The 12,500-nt window shown below is 52.7% G+C and overlaps 1 protein-coding gene across 50 annotated transcripts in view; it reads right to left on the bottom strand.

Annotated features, from left to right (window-relative positions):
• The window catches only part of LOC127004929 (uncharacterized PE-PGRS family protein PE_PGRS54-like), a 97,107-nt gene that overhangs the window by 145 nt on the left and 84,462 nt on the right, over positions 1-12,500 (bottom strand). Inside the window, exons 13-20 of one of the 50 annotated variants that reach the window (XM_050873198.1) lie at positions 10,422-10,550; positions 10,036-10,178; positions 5,808-9,730; positions 5,661-5,753; positions 4,644-5,549; positions 3,990-4,466; positions 3,594-3,614; positions 1-3,491 (exon numbers count right to left, since the gene is read on the bottom strand). The exon at positions 1-3,491 is cut by the window's left edge and continues 145 nt beyond it. In XM_050873198.1, coding sequence (XP_050729155.1) covers positions 2,200-3,491; positions 3,594-3,614; positions 3,990-4,466; positions 4,644-5,549; positions 5,661-5,753; positions 5,808-9,730; positions 10,036-10,178; positions 10,422-10,550 — 6,984 coding nt within the window. In that variant the 3' untranslated portion in view covers positions 1-2,199. Of the gene's footprint in view, positions 4,467-4,643; positions 5,550-5,660; positions 5,754-5,807; positions 9,731-10,035; positions 10,179-10,421; positions 10,551-12,500 lie in introns of all 50 variants that reach the window. The other 49 variants (XM_050873216.1, XM_050873210.1, XM_050873202.1 and 46 more) reach the window with 49 other exon arrangements.

The raw sequence follows: 12,500 nt of genomic DNA on the forward strand, positions 1-12,500 counted from the left end.
AAGAGAGAACGACATTTTTATATTGCACAAAAAGAGTTATCGCTGGAGAAGAAGAAAAAGAAGAAGAAAGAGGAGAAGAAGATGAAGAAGAAGAACAAGAAGAAGAAGAAGAAATTATATGAAAAGTGAGATTAGGAAAAAAGTTACAAGTGAAGAGTAGTAGTAGTAGTAGTAGTAGTAGTAGTAATAGTAGAAATAGAAGAAGCCGTAGTAGAGCATTATATAGTGAGATCACATCAGTAATAACAAAAAAAATGGAAGGAAGAAGATTACCAATACAAAGATGATACCGGAGATGAAGAAAGGCGAGATAGGAAGGGTCAGACTGAAGCACCTCTTGTTATTGTTCATGTTCCGTTCCCAGAAAGCCCCAAAATATATTACATGGCCCATAAAAAAACACAAAAAAAACACCAATACGGACGGAATATAAATAGACCTCGACACACACACACACACACACACACACACACACACACACACACACACACACACACACACACACACACACACACACACACACACACACACACACACACACACACACACACACACACACACAGAAAGATCTTCATGTAATTTGTTTTAGAATGAAAATAATTTACCTGTAATGTTTTTTCCTTTTTTTTATTGTGGTCAAAAGAGTTTTTTTTTTTTTAACTAATTGAGGTCTGTTTGTTGTTTTATTTTACTGATTTGATTTTAGAAACACACACACACACACACACACACACACACACACACACACACACACACACACACACACACACACACACACACACACACACACACGGCAATAAATAGCTTTAAATAAATATATCTTTAGGAATATTCAACAGACGGACAGATACCTTGCCTTTAGAGGGGGGGCGTTGTTCCCCTTCTGGGCATGGGGGGGGTCGGGAGGGGGAGAGGGATGGGATTGGGGGAGGGGGGAGGGTATTTCTGGCCTGGGCGGACATGTTTTGTACGAGATGTGTTCGTGATTCTCCTAATTGGTTACTTTTGGAAGGCTTCAAATCGTACATCACAAGACTCATTTTTTTCTCTTCATTCAGAAAAGCATAAGATTGAAGCAACACATCCCTTCTAAGATCTAGTAGTAGTAGTAGTATATCACACGTCAAGGCTACCCCTAATAAGATAGATTAAAAAAAATATATATATGTGCATCTATTGATTCATGAGACGTGATATATGAGACGGATGTTGGCGTTGTGTACAGGCCACGTGAGCAGTGTTACCAGATTAAAGTACTCGAGACGTCATTGCTTTTTACGTTTTCTAATCCATAACACTTGCTAAAAAACATAAATAAGAAGATGAGAGATGTTTGGCAGGTGAAGTGAAGGTAAGAAGAAAGGAAAAAGAGAGAGAAGTGGAGGAGGAGGACAAAGAAGAAGAGATGGAGAGGGGGAACTGTGGGGAGAAGGGAGAGAAAGAATAGAGGTAGGGGGTGGAGGGGGAGATGTAGGAAGGAAGAGGAGAAAGAAGAGGAGGGGAAGGGGGAACTGTGGGGAGAAGGAAGAGAAAGAAGAGAAGGAGGAGGTGGAGGGGGAGATGTGGGAAGGAAGAGGAGAAAGAAGAGGAGGGGAAGGGGGAACTGAGGGGAGAAGGAAGAGAAAGAAGAGAAGGAGGAGGTGGAGGGGGAGATGTGGGAAGGAAGAGGAGAAAAAAGAGGAGGGGAAGGGGGAACTGTGGGGAGAAGGAAGAGAAAGAAGAGAAGGAGAGGGTGGAGGAGGAAATGTGGGAAGGAAGAGGAGACAAAAGAGGAGGGGAAAGGGGAACTGTGGGGAGAAGGAGATGAGAAAGAGAGGGAAGAAACAATCACAACCTTTAACAATACCCACAAATGAATATCGTTATCAATTTGGGCGCATCAGTTTTCGATCTCAAACCGGCAAGAACAATAAGGTGAGTACGGCAATCTGGTAACACTGCACGTGAATCTGTATAGCCCGTATTTTTAAACGTATTAGCGCTCCAGATCCCCAGTTTGAAAGCCTCTCGTAGGAGTCACTGGGCTTTCGATGGACCCTTTTGTGATGCCGGTGATAGTTTTACGCTTCTGCATCTTGAACGGAGGAAATCGCCCATGAAAACTTAATTAATCTCCTCTGTGGCTTTAGGAAATGGTCGTGATGGGAGCCCGGTACGTTTAAGAATTTGGACTTATGGCTGGTGGAACTACATGACGTGTTAGTCCTCACAGGGTGGACCATTGAAGGGCCAGTTACATGCGGTGATGCCTGAATCATACACAATAGCAATGGGACAATCGAAGACATGGAGGGTAAAGCGTTCCACCCAGCGGTCCCAGTAACACTCATAGAACTTGTCGCATGTGTCGGGGTGCCGGAAGAGACCCGCGCGCTCACACACCTCCGGGCCGAGCGTGTCATCGAAGTCCCGCCGCCCGCCAGGCCCGAACCGCTCCAGCTTGTGTCGCTTCCCCGTCAGTTTGGCCACCAGTGAAGGTCCGCCTGTCAGGGGTCGCCGGGAGCTTGACCCCGACACCTTCTGACCACGCCCGTAGCCCCCGCCAACGCCCACGCCACTCCCGCTGCCACCCGAGCCGCCGCGACCACCATGCCCCGCTGATTCACTGCTTCCACTGTCTCCTGATCCACTTGAGCCGAAGAACCTTGATCCACCGCCGCTGCTGCTCCCTGATCCACCAGTCCCCACTCGAGTTTCTGATCCAAGACTCCCGAAGTGACCCGATCCTCCGCTGTAGCCGCCTGATCCGCCACTCCCTCCACGTCCTCCTGATCCACCGCTTCCACCGGCGCCAGAGTGACCTGATCCACCTCCACCGCTGCTCCCGCTATGGCCTCCTGATCCACCAAAGCCTGATCCACCGATACTGAAGTGGCCTGATCCACCGCTCCCACTGGCTCCACTGTATGCTCCTGATCCACTACTTCCTGATACTCCTGAGCCACCTCGGCCTCCTGATCCACCGACTCCACCTCTTCCTCCTGATCCACCGATTCCTCCTGATCCACCAATGCTGAAGTGATCTGATCCTCCGCTTCCGCTACTTCCACCGAATCCGCTTGATCCACCACTTCCTGCTCCTCCTGATCCACCGACTCCACCTCTTCCTCCTGATCCACCGATTCCACCATGGCCTCCTGATCCACCACTTCCTCCTGATCCACCAATGCTGAAGTGATCTGATCCTCCGCTTCCGCTACTTCCACCGAATCCGCTTGATCCACCACTTCCTGCTCCTCCTGATCCACCGACTCCACCTCTTCCTCCTGATCCACCGATTCCACCATGGCCTCCTGATCTACCAATGCTTCCACTGCTTCCACCGTATCCACTTGATCCACCGTTTCCTACTCCTCCTGCTCCTCCACTTCTACCATGGTCTCCTGATCCACCTCTGCCTCCTGATCCTCCACTTCCTCCTGATCCACCAATGCCGAAGTGACCTGATCCTCCGCTTCCGCTACTTCCACCGAATCCGCTTGATCCACCACCTCCTGATCCTCCTGATCCACCTCTGCCTCCTGATCCACCAATGCTGAAGTGACCTGATCCTCCGGTTCCGCTACTTCCACCGAATCCGCTTGATCCACCACTTCCTGATCCTCCTGATCCACCTCGGCTTCCTGATCCTCCACTTACTCCTGATCCTCCACTTACTCCTGATCCTCCAATGCTGAAGTGACCTGATCCTCCGGTTCCGCTACTTCCACCGAATCCGCTTGATCCACCACTTCCTGATCCTCCTGATCCACCTCGGCTTCCTGATCCTCCACTTCCTCCTGATCCTCCAATGCTGAAGTGACCTGATCCTCCGGTTCCGCTTCCTCCACCGAATCCGCTTGATCCACCACTTCCTGATCCTCCTGATCCACCTCGGCTTCCTGATCCTCCACTTACTCCTGATCCTCCAATGCTGAAGTGACCTGATCCTCCGGTTCCGCTACTTCCACCGAATCCGCTTGATCCACCACTTCCTGCTCCTGATCCACCTCGGCCTCCTGATCCTCCACTTCCTCCTGATCCACCAATGCTGAAGCTTCCTCCACTGTATCCTACTGATCCACCACTTCCTAATCCTCCTGCTCCACCTCCTCCTCCGCTGCTTCCTGAGCCACCGATGCTGAAGTGACTCGATCCTCCACTTCCTCCTGATCCACTGCCTCCAAAGTGGCCTGATCCACCACTGCCGCGGTGTTCCGTTGATTCACTGCTGCCGCTGTCGCTTGATCCACCGCTGTAACTGTATGCGCCTGATCCGCCGCTTCCACCTCGACCACCTGATCCACCACTGCCTCCTCGGCCTCCGGAACCACCAATTCCACCTGTTCCTGATGATCCGCCAATGCTGAAGTGGCTTGATCCGCCTGATCCACCGCTGCCTCCTAATCCACCGCCTCCGAAGTGGCTTAATCCGCCGCTGCTTCCTGATCCACCGCCTCCGAAGTGGCTTGATCCACCGCTGCCTCCTGATCCACCGCCTCCGAAGTGGCTTGATCCACCACTGGCGCGGTGTTCGTCTGACTCGCTGCTGCCGCTGTGGCCTGATCCACCAAGACTGAAGTGGCCTGATCCACCACTCCCACCGCTGTGTCCCGATCCTCCTCTTCCTCCACTGCCTCCAGATCCACCAATGCTGAAGTGACTTGATCCACCGCTGCCTCCTGATCCACCACTGCCACTGCCTCCACTGTATCCTCCACTTCCACTACTTACTCCGCGTCCACCACTTCTGGATCCTCCTGATCCACCTCTTCCTCCGCTGCCTCCTGATCCACCGATGCTGAAATGGCTTGATCCACCACTGCCACTACTTCCGCTGTACCCTCCTGAACCAGCACTTCCTGATCCTCCTGATCCACTTAGGCCTCCGCTGCCTCCTGATCCACCGCCTCCAAAGTGGCCTGATCCACCACTGCCGCGGTGTTCATCCGATTCGCTGCTGCCGCTGTCACCTGATCCACCAAAGCTGATGTGGCTTGATCCGCTGCCTCCACTGTATCCACTTGATGCAGCACTGCTTCCTCGACTGCCTGATCCACCACCTCCTCCTCGGCCTCCGGAACCACCAATTCCTCCAGTTCCTCCTGATCCACCGATGCTTAAGTGACTTGATCCAGCGCCTCCAAAGTGGCTTGATCCACCGCTGCCTCCTGATCCACTGCCTCCAAAGTGGCCTGATCCACCACTGGCGCGGTGTTCCGTTGATTCACTGCTGCCGCTGTCGCTTGATCCGCCGAAACTGAACTGGCTTGATCCACCGCTGTAACTGTATCCGCCTGATCCACCGCTTCCACCTCGACTGCGTGATCCACCACTGCCTCCTCGGCCTCCGGAACCACCAATTTCACCTGTTCCTGATGATCCACCAATGCTGAAGTGGCTTGATCCGCCTGATCCACCGCTGCCTCCTGATCCACCGCCTCCGAAGTGGCTTGATCCACCGCTGCCTCCTGATCCTCCTGATCCACCTCCTCCTCCGCTGCCTCCTGATCCACCAATGCTGAAGTGGCTTGATCCAGCGCTGCCTCCTGATCCACCACTTCCACTGCCTCCACTGTATCTTCCACTTCCGCTACTTCCTCCGCGTCCACCACTTCCTGATCCTCCTGATCCACCTCTTCCTCCGTTGCCTCCTGATCCACCTCTTCCTGATCCACCACTTCCACTGTATCTTCCACTGTCGCTACTTCCTCCGCGTCCACCACTTCCTGATCCTCCTGATCCACCTCTTCCTCCGTTGACTCTTGATCCACCTCTTCCTGCGCTGCCTCCTGATCCATCTCTTCCTCCGCTGCCTCCTGATCCACCTCTTCCTCCGCTGCCTCCTGATCCACCGCCTCCGAAGTGGCTTGATCCACCACTGGCGCGGTGTTCGTCTGACTCGCTGCTGCCGCTGTGGCCTGATCCACCAAAACTGAAGTGGCCTGATCCACCGCTGCTACCGCTTCCACTGTAGCCGCTTGATCCCCTACTTCCACCTCTGCTTCCCGATCCTCCTCTTCCTCCGCTACCTCCTGATCCACCGATGCTGAAGTGGCTTGATCCACTTAATCCACCGCTGCCTCCTGATCCACCGCCTCCGAAGTGGCCTGATCCACCACTGCCGCGGTGTTCCGTGGATTCACTGCTGCCGCTGTCACTTGATCCACCGAAGCTTAACTGGCTTGATCCACCGCTGTAAATGTATCCACTTGAGCCGCCGCTTCCACCTTGATCTCCTGATCCACCGCTTCCGCCGCTTCCTCCAGATCCACCAATGCTAAAGTGGCTTGATCCACCGCTGCTTTCTGATCCGTCACTGCCGCGGTGTTCATCAGACTCGCTGCTGCCGCTGTGGCCTCCTGATCCACCACTTCCACCTCGGCTCCCTGATCCACCAAAACTGAAGTGGCCTGATCCTCCGCTTCCGCTGCTTCCGCTTGATCCACCACTTCCACCTCGGCTCCGTGATCCACCGCCACCATTGCTTCCACTGTATCCACTTGATCCACCAGTGCCGCGGTGTTCTGTCGATTCGCTGCTGCCGCTGTCGCCTGATCCGCCAAAAGTGAAGTGACTCGATCCACCGCTGCTTCCACCTCGGCCACCTGATCCCCCAGTACCGAAGTGGCTTGATCCACCGCGGCTGCCATGTTCGTCTGATTCACTGCTGCCACTACTGCCTGCTCCAACTGTGCCGAAGAATCTTGATCCACCGCTGCTAACGTGGCCTGATCCACCACTTCCACCGCTGTCTGCTGATCCACTGCTGCCGCTCTGACCTGATCCACCAATACTGAAGTGGCTTGATCCTCCACCACTGCCTCCGCTACCAAAGTGGCTTGATCCACGGCTTCCACTGTATCCACCTGATCCACCGACACCGAAATGACTCGATCCGCTTGATCCACCACTGCCGCGGTGTTCTGCTGATTCACTGCTTCCGCCGTCTCCTGATCCACCAAAACTGCTTGATCCACCGCTGTAGCTGTATCCATTTGATCCTCCACTTCCACCTTGACCACCTGACCCACCAAATCCACTTGATCCACCGCTGCCACTGCCGCGGTGTTCGTCTGACTCACTGCTGCCGCTCTGGCCTCCTGATCCACCAACACTGAAGTGGCTTGATCCACCGCTTCCTCCTTGACCTCCTGATCCACTACTTCCACGATATCCACTTGATACTCCGCTGTCTCCTGATCCACCAAAGCTGAAATGGCTTGAGCCACCACTGCCGAAGTGGATCGATCCTCCTCCGCTGGGCTGAACAGATCCACCAAAGTGCCCTGATCCACCCGTCGCGCTGTATCCTTCGCTACTCTCGTGAGATCCACTGCCCAGCGAGCCGAAGGGATTGAACGACTTATCTGATGACGGCGGCAAGTAGGAGTAGCCAGCGAACCCACCCTCAGAGGAGGAGGAAGAGGAGTGCTCGGCAGACTGAGAGCTGCCCGGCACCGTAAAGATCACGCTCGGTTGACGGTAGGAGTAGCCCTCCTCAGAGCTCGAGGAGTCGGGGATCGGGGCTGGTCGGGGCGTTGGCCTCCTCGTCGGAGTCTCATAGGTGGGTGTCTGGGGCCGTGTTGTCGGTGAAGGTCTGGGTGTTTGGTAGCCAGGTGTCGGGGTGGGTCTGGCTGGGGTAAAGCCGGGCTGCTTGGTTTCGAGGAAGGGGTTTGCCGGGGTCTGGTAAGAGTAGCCGCCTGTGGCCCCGATGCCTACTTCATCGGACACTCCCTGGAAGGTCTCTCTGCTCTCCGATGACCCAAAAGGTCTCACAGGCTCGAACGACAGCGAGGGAGCTTCGTAGGAGTACCCGGGGGTAGTTGGAGGTGGCAGGGTGGCGGCTGGTCGGCTTGGTCGTGGACGGCGCGTGGCCACTGGTTGTGTGGGTCGGGGGCGAGGGGTGGTGAGTGGTCGGCTGGGTGTGGAGTAGCTGTAGCCCTCCTCACTGGACTCTTCACTGCTGATGGTGGGACGGTACCCAGTTTCAACGGACCCAGAAGGCGAAGGAACGGGCGGGAGGGTGCCGAAGGACTGGGGTGGCTCGGGGTGGGAGTATCCCGTCGAGGGTGTGGGCGTGGGGTAGACCCGCGGCCGGGAAGTGATGGGCGTTTGACCGGAGACGGTGACTCCGCCGCCGGGAGTAAGAGAGGTGCTTGGCGTGGGGTAGGAGTAACCGGAGGACGTTGTTCTTGTGGGCTCCTCCTCCGACGAAGACGACGATGACACGTCTTCACCAGGGAATGGCTTGAAGGGTGTTGATGGAGTGGGGAAAGAGTATCCAGAGGTGGGTGGTGCGGGGGATGGGTAGGAGGTGGAAGGTCGGCGACTGGAGGGTCTGCTGCTTGTGGGTCTACGACTGGATGGGCGGCGGCTGGTTGGTCGGCCACGAGAGGGAGTGGGTTTGGCGGAAACAGAGGGTTTGGCGTAGGAGTATCCGCTTCCTGGCGCTGCAGTGACTGGCCTTCTGGAAGTGGAAGGTCTACCACCGGAGGGGCGCAGTGATGTCTGTGAGCCGTGGGAGGGTCGGGTAGAAGAAGAAGGTGCTGCAGGTTGTGAGTAAGAAGTTCCTAATCCGGAGCCCGAGCGGGAACCTGTAGGTTGCCCCTGAGACGTGATTGGCCGCCCGCGGGACGAAGTGCGTGTGGAGGACGGGCGAGGCTGCGAGTTGTCATAGCCCTCGGTGACTGGGGATGGCAGCGGGGCGGTTGACGGGGCGCTGTAAGAGTACCCAGGAGATGTTCCAGGCGTCTTGATGGCATTGCGGTCAGACGCGGCTCCTGAGGACCCTCCTTGGTGCTGTGCAGTGTCCTGAGTGTGCTTGGCTCCAGCGAACGAAGGGCCTTGCGGGAGGGACGACCCAAAGGCCACCGCTGCAACTCCACCAGCGTTCACCCCACTGCCAGAGCCGCCCTGAGACCTCTCGCCTGAGTGGTCTCCGCTACTCACCCTTCCTCCAAAGCCGCCTTGAGAACGCTCACCTGATCGTTCTCCGCCGCTCACACTGCCGCCAAAACCACCCTGAGATTTTTCGCCTGAGAACTCGATACTTTCCTTGTAAACTTTGTAAGAAAGGCGTTCGTTACTTAGGGTCGGGGAGATGATGAGGCCCTTCTCGTGGCTGAGCACACCCTTGCCTCCAATGGACAGTTCCACCGATCCGCTACACTCCTTGCAGCCTGCCTTGTCTCCGCTGCCGCCGTGGAGGCTCTGCGATGGCACCTGTTGCGTTGGTATGCTTTTACCATACACACGACGTCCAGTCACGTCGGCAACACTGACGGGCGCCGCTCCAGGGGCAAGGTCCAGGTAGCCAACGCCGTTCTGGCCACATCCATTCACCAACCACGGCCAGTTACACATATAGTTGTCCTCGTCGTAAGCCAGGCCGAAGGGGCAGCGGAACTCATACTGCGTGTAGGTGCCGTTGCCGTAGTGGTCAAGGCATGCAAAGAACCACCGGCAATTTTCAGGGTCGGTAAAGTAACCCTCGCCCGGACAGATGAACTTCTGCTTCGGGACCGGGAAAATCTCGGAAGAGCCGTCGCATGGGGGTGCCGCCGAGGGCCAGGCACACACTTCCCAGCGGTCGTCGAACACAAGGCCACGAGGACATGCGTACTCGAACACCGTGAAGTCGTCCACATACTGGTTGAATTTGGCACACCTGTAGAAGTTGGAGCAGTCGTCGGGATCGCGGTAGTATCCCTGGCGCGAGCACTGGTAGCGAGTGTTTGACGAGTACTCCCTGAGGACATCAACGAGAGGATCAGTGGAGTAAAAGAAGGAGGAAGGAAAAGTTTAGTATGTCAAATAAGCTTTGAATGGTTATAAAAAGAACCCAATAACCACCAGTCTTGCTCTGCTGGTGAACAAATGACTGTCTTGGTTTTCCTGATCCCTTTGCCTTAGACCTATTGTGGTTTTTATTGAATTATTTTAGTAGATTCTGGGGTGTAACCTGTATGGATATCTCTTATTGTGTCACTTTATGCAAGGCTGAATCATTTATTACATGCAAAATCACGAGACGAATGCAAATCCACTACTCACCTGATGGCCGTGATGTCACCTGACCTATCCACAACACGGACGATCCTGAAGGGGGACGTGCGCAGGTCTGAGGGCACGGAGGGGGAGTGGGTGAGGTCCTCCACCAGACTATTGAGCACCGTGCGGCGGGGTGACCGAGCGAGCTGACGGAGGAACGAAAGAAAGAGATTAGCGTTACCCATCACTCACTCCTTAATTATTCACCTGTAGACAAGCTCCATCTCAATAACCCTCCTTCATGCGGGAAAACTATATAGGAAATCTCTTTAGTACCTGGCGTTTAGTAGAAAAAAACTTGACCATTAGGGAGACTACACTTAGGTTTGGGAGCTTACAGGAACAGTGGACAATGGGACTATCTCAAGGTCTTCAAAGTTTCAACCCACCTCAGTGAATGTGGTGTAGATCATGGAGAGGAGCGGGTATGGACCATATCCACACGTGTCCTCGTGGTCTGCCTGATCCACGTCCCTCAGCGCCACGCCAGCCAGGCCTCGCAGCAGCGCGTACTTGCTCTGAGGGGAAGGAGGGTGCGTGGTGCAGTGCTTCAGGAACTGGTACTGGGGTCTGGGATATTCACTGGGAACTTGGACTTTGGGGACTGGGGACTTGGAATCTAGACACTGGTAACTGGGGACTGAGGTGTACACTGGGAACTTGGAGCTTATAGACTGGGGACTTGTAATCTAGGGAATGGTAACTGGAAATTGGGGTATTCGCTGTGGTCTTTGGACTTTTGGACTGGGGACTTGGAATCTAGAGACTGGTAACTGGGGACTGAGGTGTACACTGGGAACTTGGAGTTTATAGACTTCGGACTTGTAATCTAGGGAGTAGTAACTGGGCATTGGGGTATTCGCTATGGTCTTTGGACTTTTGGACTGGGGACTTGGAATCTAGGAACTGGGGACATACTGGGAAGTTGGATCTTGGGGACTGGGAACTTATCTCGGGACTAAGAGGTAGGAACTAAAAACCTAGGACTTACTTAAGACTTAGTGACTGGGGACCTGGGGCGATTATGTGTGGGTAGAAGTAGTGATTTGTCATGAGAGTAAAAAAGCCGTTATAGTCATTGGTTAAGAGTCCAAAAAGCCAGAAAGTCTGTCAGTTTTCTTTCTAGTAATTAAAGCTCAAGAAATCGTTACTACTTTTGCGAAGGAGTAGACAATTGAAGACCAAGTTAATCAGGAAGCGAATGGAAACTTTGAGGTCTACAAGATACTTAGAATGGTGGATATCCTCTTGAGAATAAGGAAAAGGGAAAAGTTAAGCTGAAAGAGAATTAAGATGTTAAGATCTACGAAAGACTTTGATAGTGATATCCTCGTGAGAATAAGGGAAGGAAAAGATACTAATAATCGTTATGCAACAGAAAACGAAACGCAGGAAAGGAATACAAAGAGAAAATGGGAAAACACAAGCAATGACCAATTTTATGTATGTGTTATAGAGACCGAATGAGGTGAAGGTAAGCGTTACTGACATGAGAAAGGGGAATCTTCTAAAACCCTACACCACAGGAAACGAAGTGTGAAGAGAACAAAAAGAAAAATAAGAAAACAACAAAATCAGTGACTAATTACGTAACTTTGAAGTAGAAACCAAATTACAGTGACGGAAAGTTATTAGAGGTAAGAAAAGGCTAATATATACGATACCTCAGAAACCCTAAACGCAAGAAAGGAACGAAAAGGGAATTATAAACTAAGGAAACTAAAATAAAAGGGAAACTAAAATCTAAGGAAACTAGAGGCCAGGGTAACTAAAAACCAAGGAAATTAGAAACCAAGGAAACTAAAACCCAATGAAACTAGAAACCAATGAAACTAGAAAACAATGAAACTAGAAACCAATGAAACTAAAAACCAAGGAAACTAGAAACCAATGAAACTAGAAACCAATGAAACTAGAAACAAATGAAACTAGAAACCAATGAAACTGCAAACCAAGGAAACTAAAAACCAATGAAACTAAAAACCAATGAAACTAGAAACCAATGAAACTAGAAACCAATGAAACTAGAAACCAATGAAACTAGAAACCAAGGAAACTAGAAACCAAGGAAACTAGAAACCAAGGAAACTAGAAACCAATGAAACTAGAAAACAATGAAACTGCAAACCAAGGAAACTAGAAAGCAATAAAACTAAAAAACAGGGAGACTAAACACCAAGGAAACTAAACACCAATGAAACCAGAAACCACAGGCAAAGACTAATTAAGAGCGGAGTGGAAACCATTTGACCGTGAGTTTGTTTCCATCGGGAGTGAGTCAAGGGTTACCACTAATTAACCTGGCGTGCTCGTGTGCCCACCTGTCAGTCTTCCTGTGGGCGGGGCGGGCGGTCAGGTGTGTCTGGCAGCAGGTGAGTCCTTCGTCTGCCTCCGTCTGTCCAATTAGTGTCTTTACCTGTGTCCGTTCACCTGGCAATTACGCGTTGGTTGTTGATGTTGTTGTTGTT

The sequence above is a fragment of the Eriocheir sinensis genome, chromosome 29 (assembly GCF_024679095.1).
Source record: "Eriocheir sinensis breed Jianghai 21 chromosome 29, ASM2467909v1, whole genome shotgun sequence".
NCBI classification, from domain to species: domain Eukaryota; kingdom Metazoa; phylum Arthropoda; class Malacostraca; order Decapoda; family Varunidae; genus Eriocheir; species Eriocheir sinensis.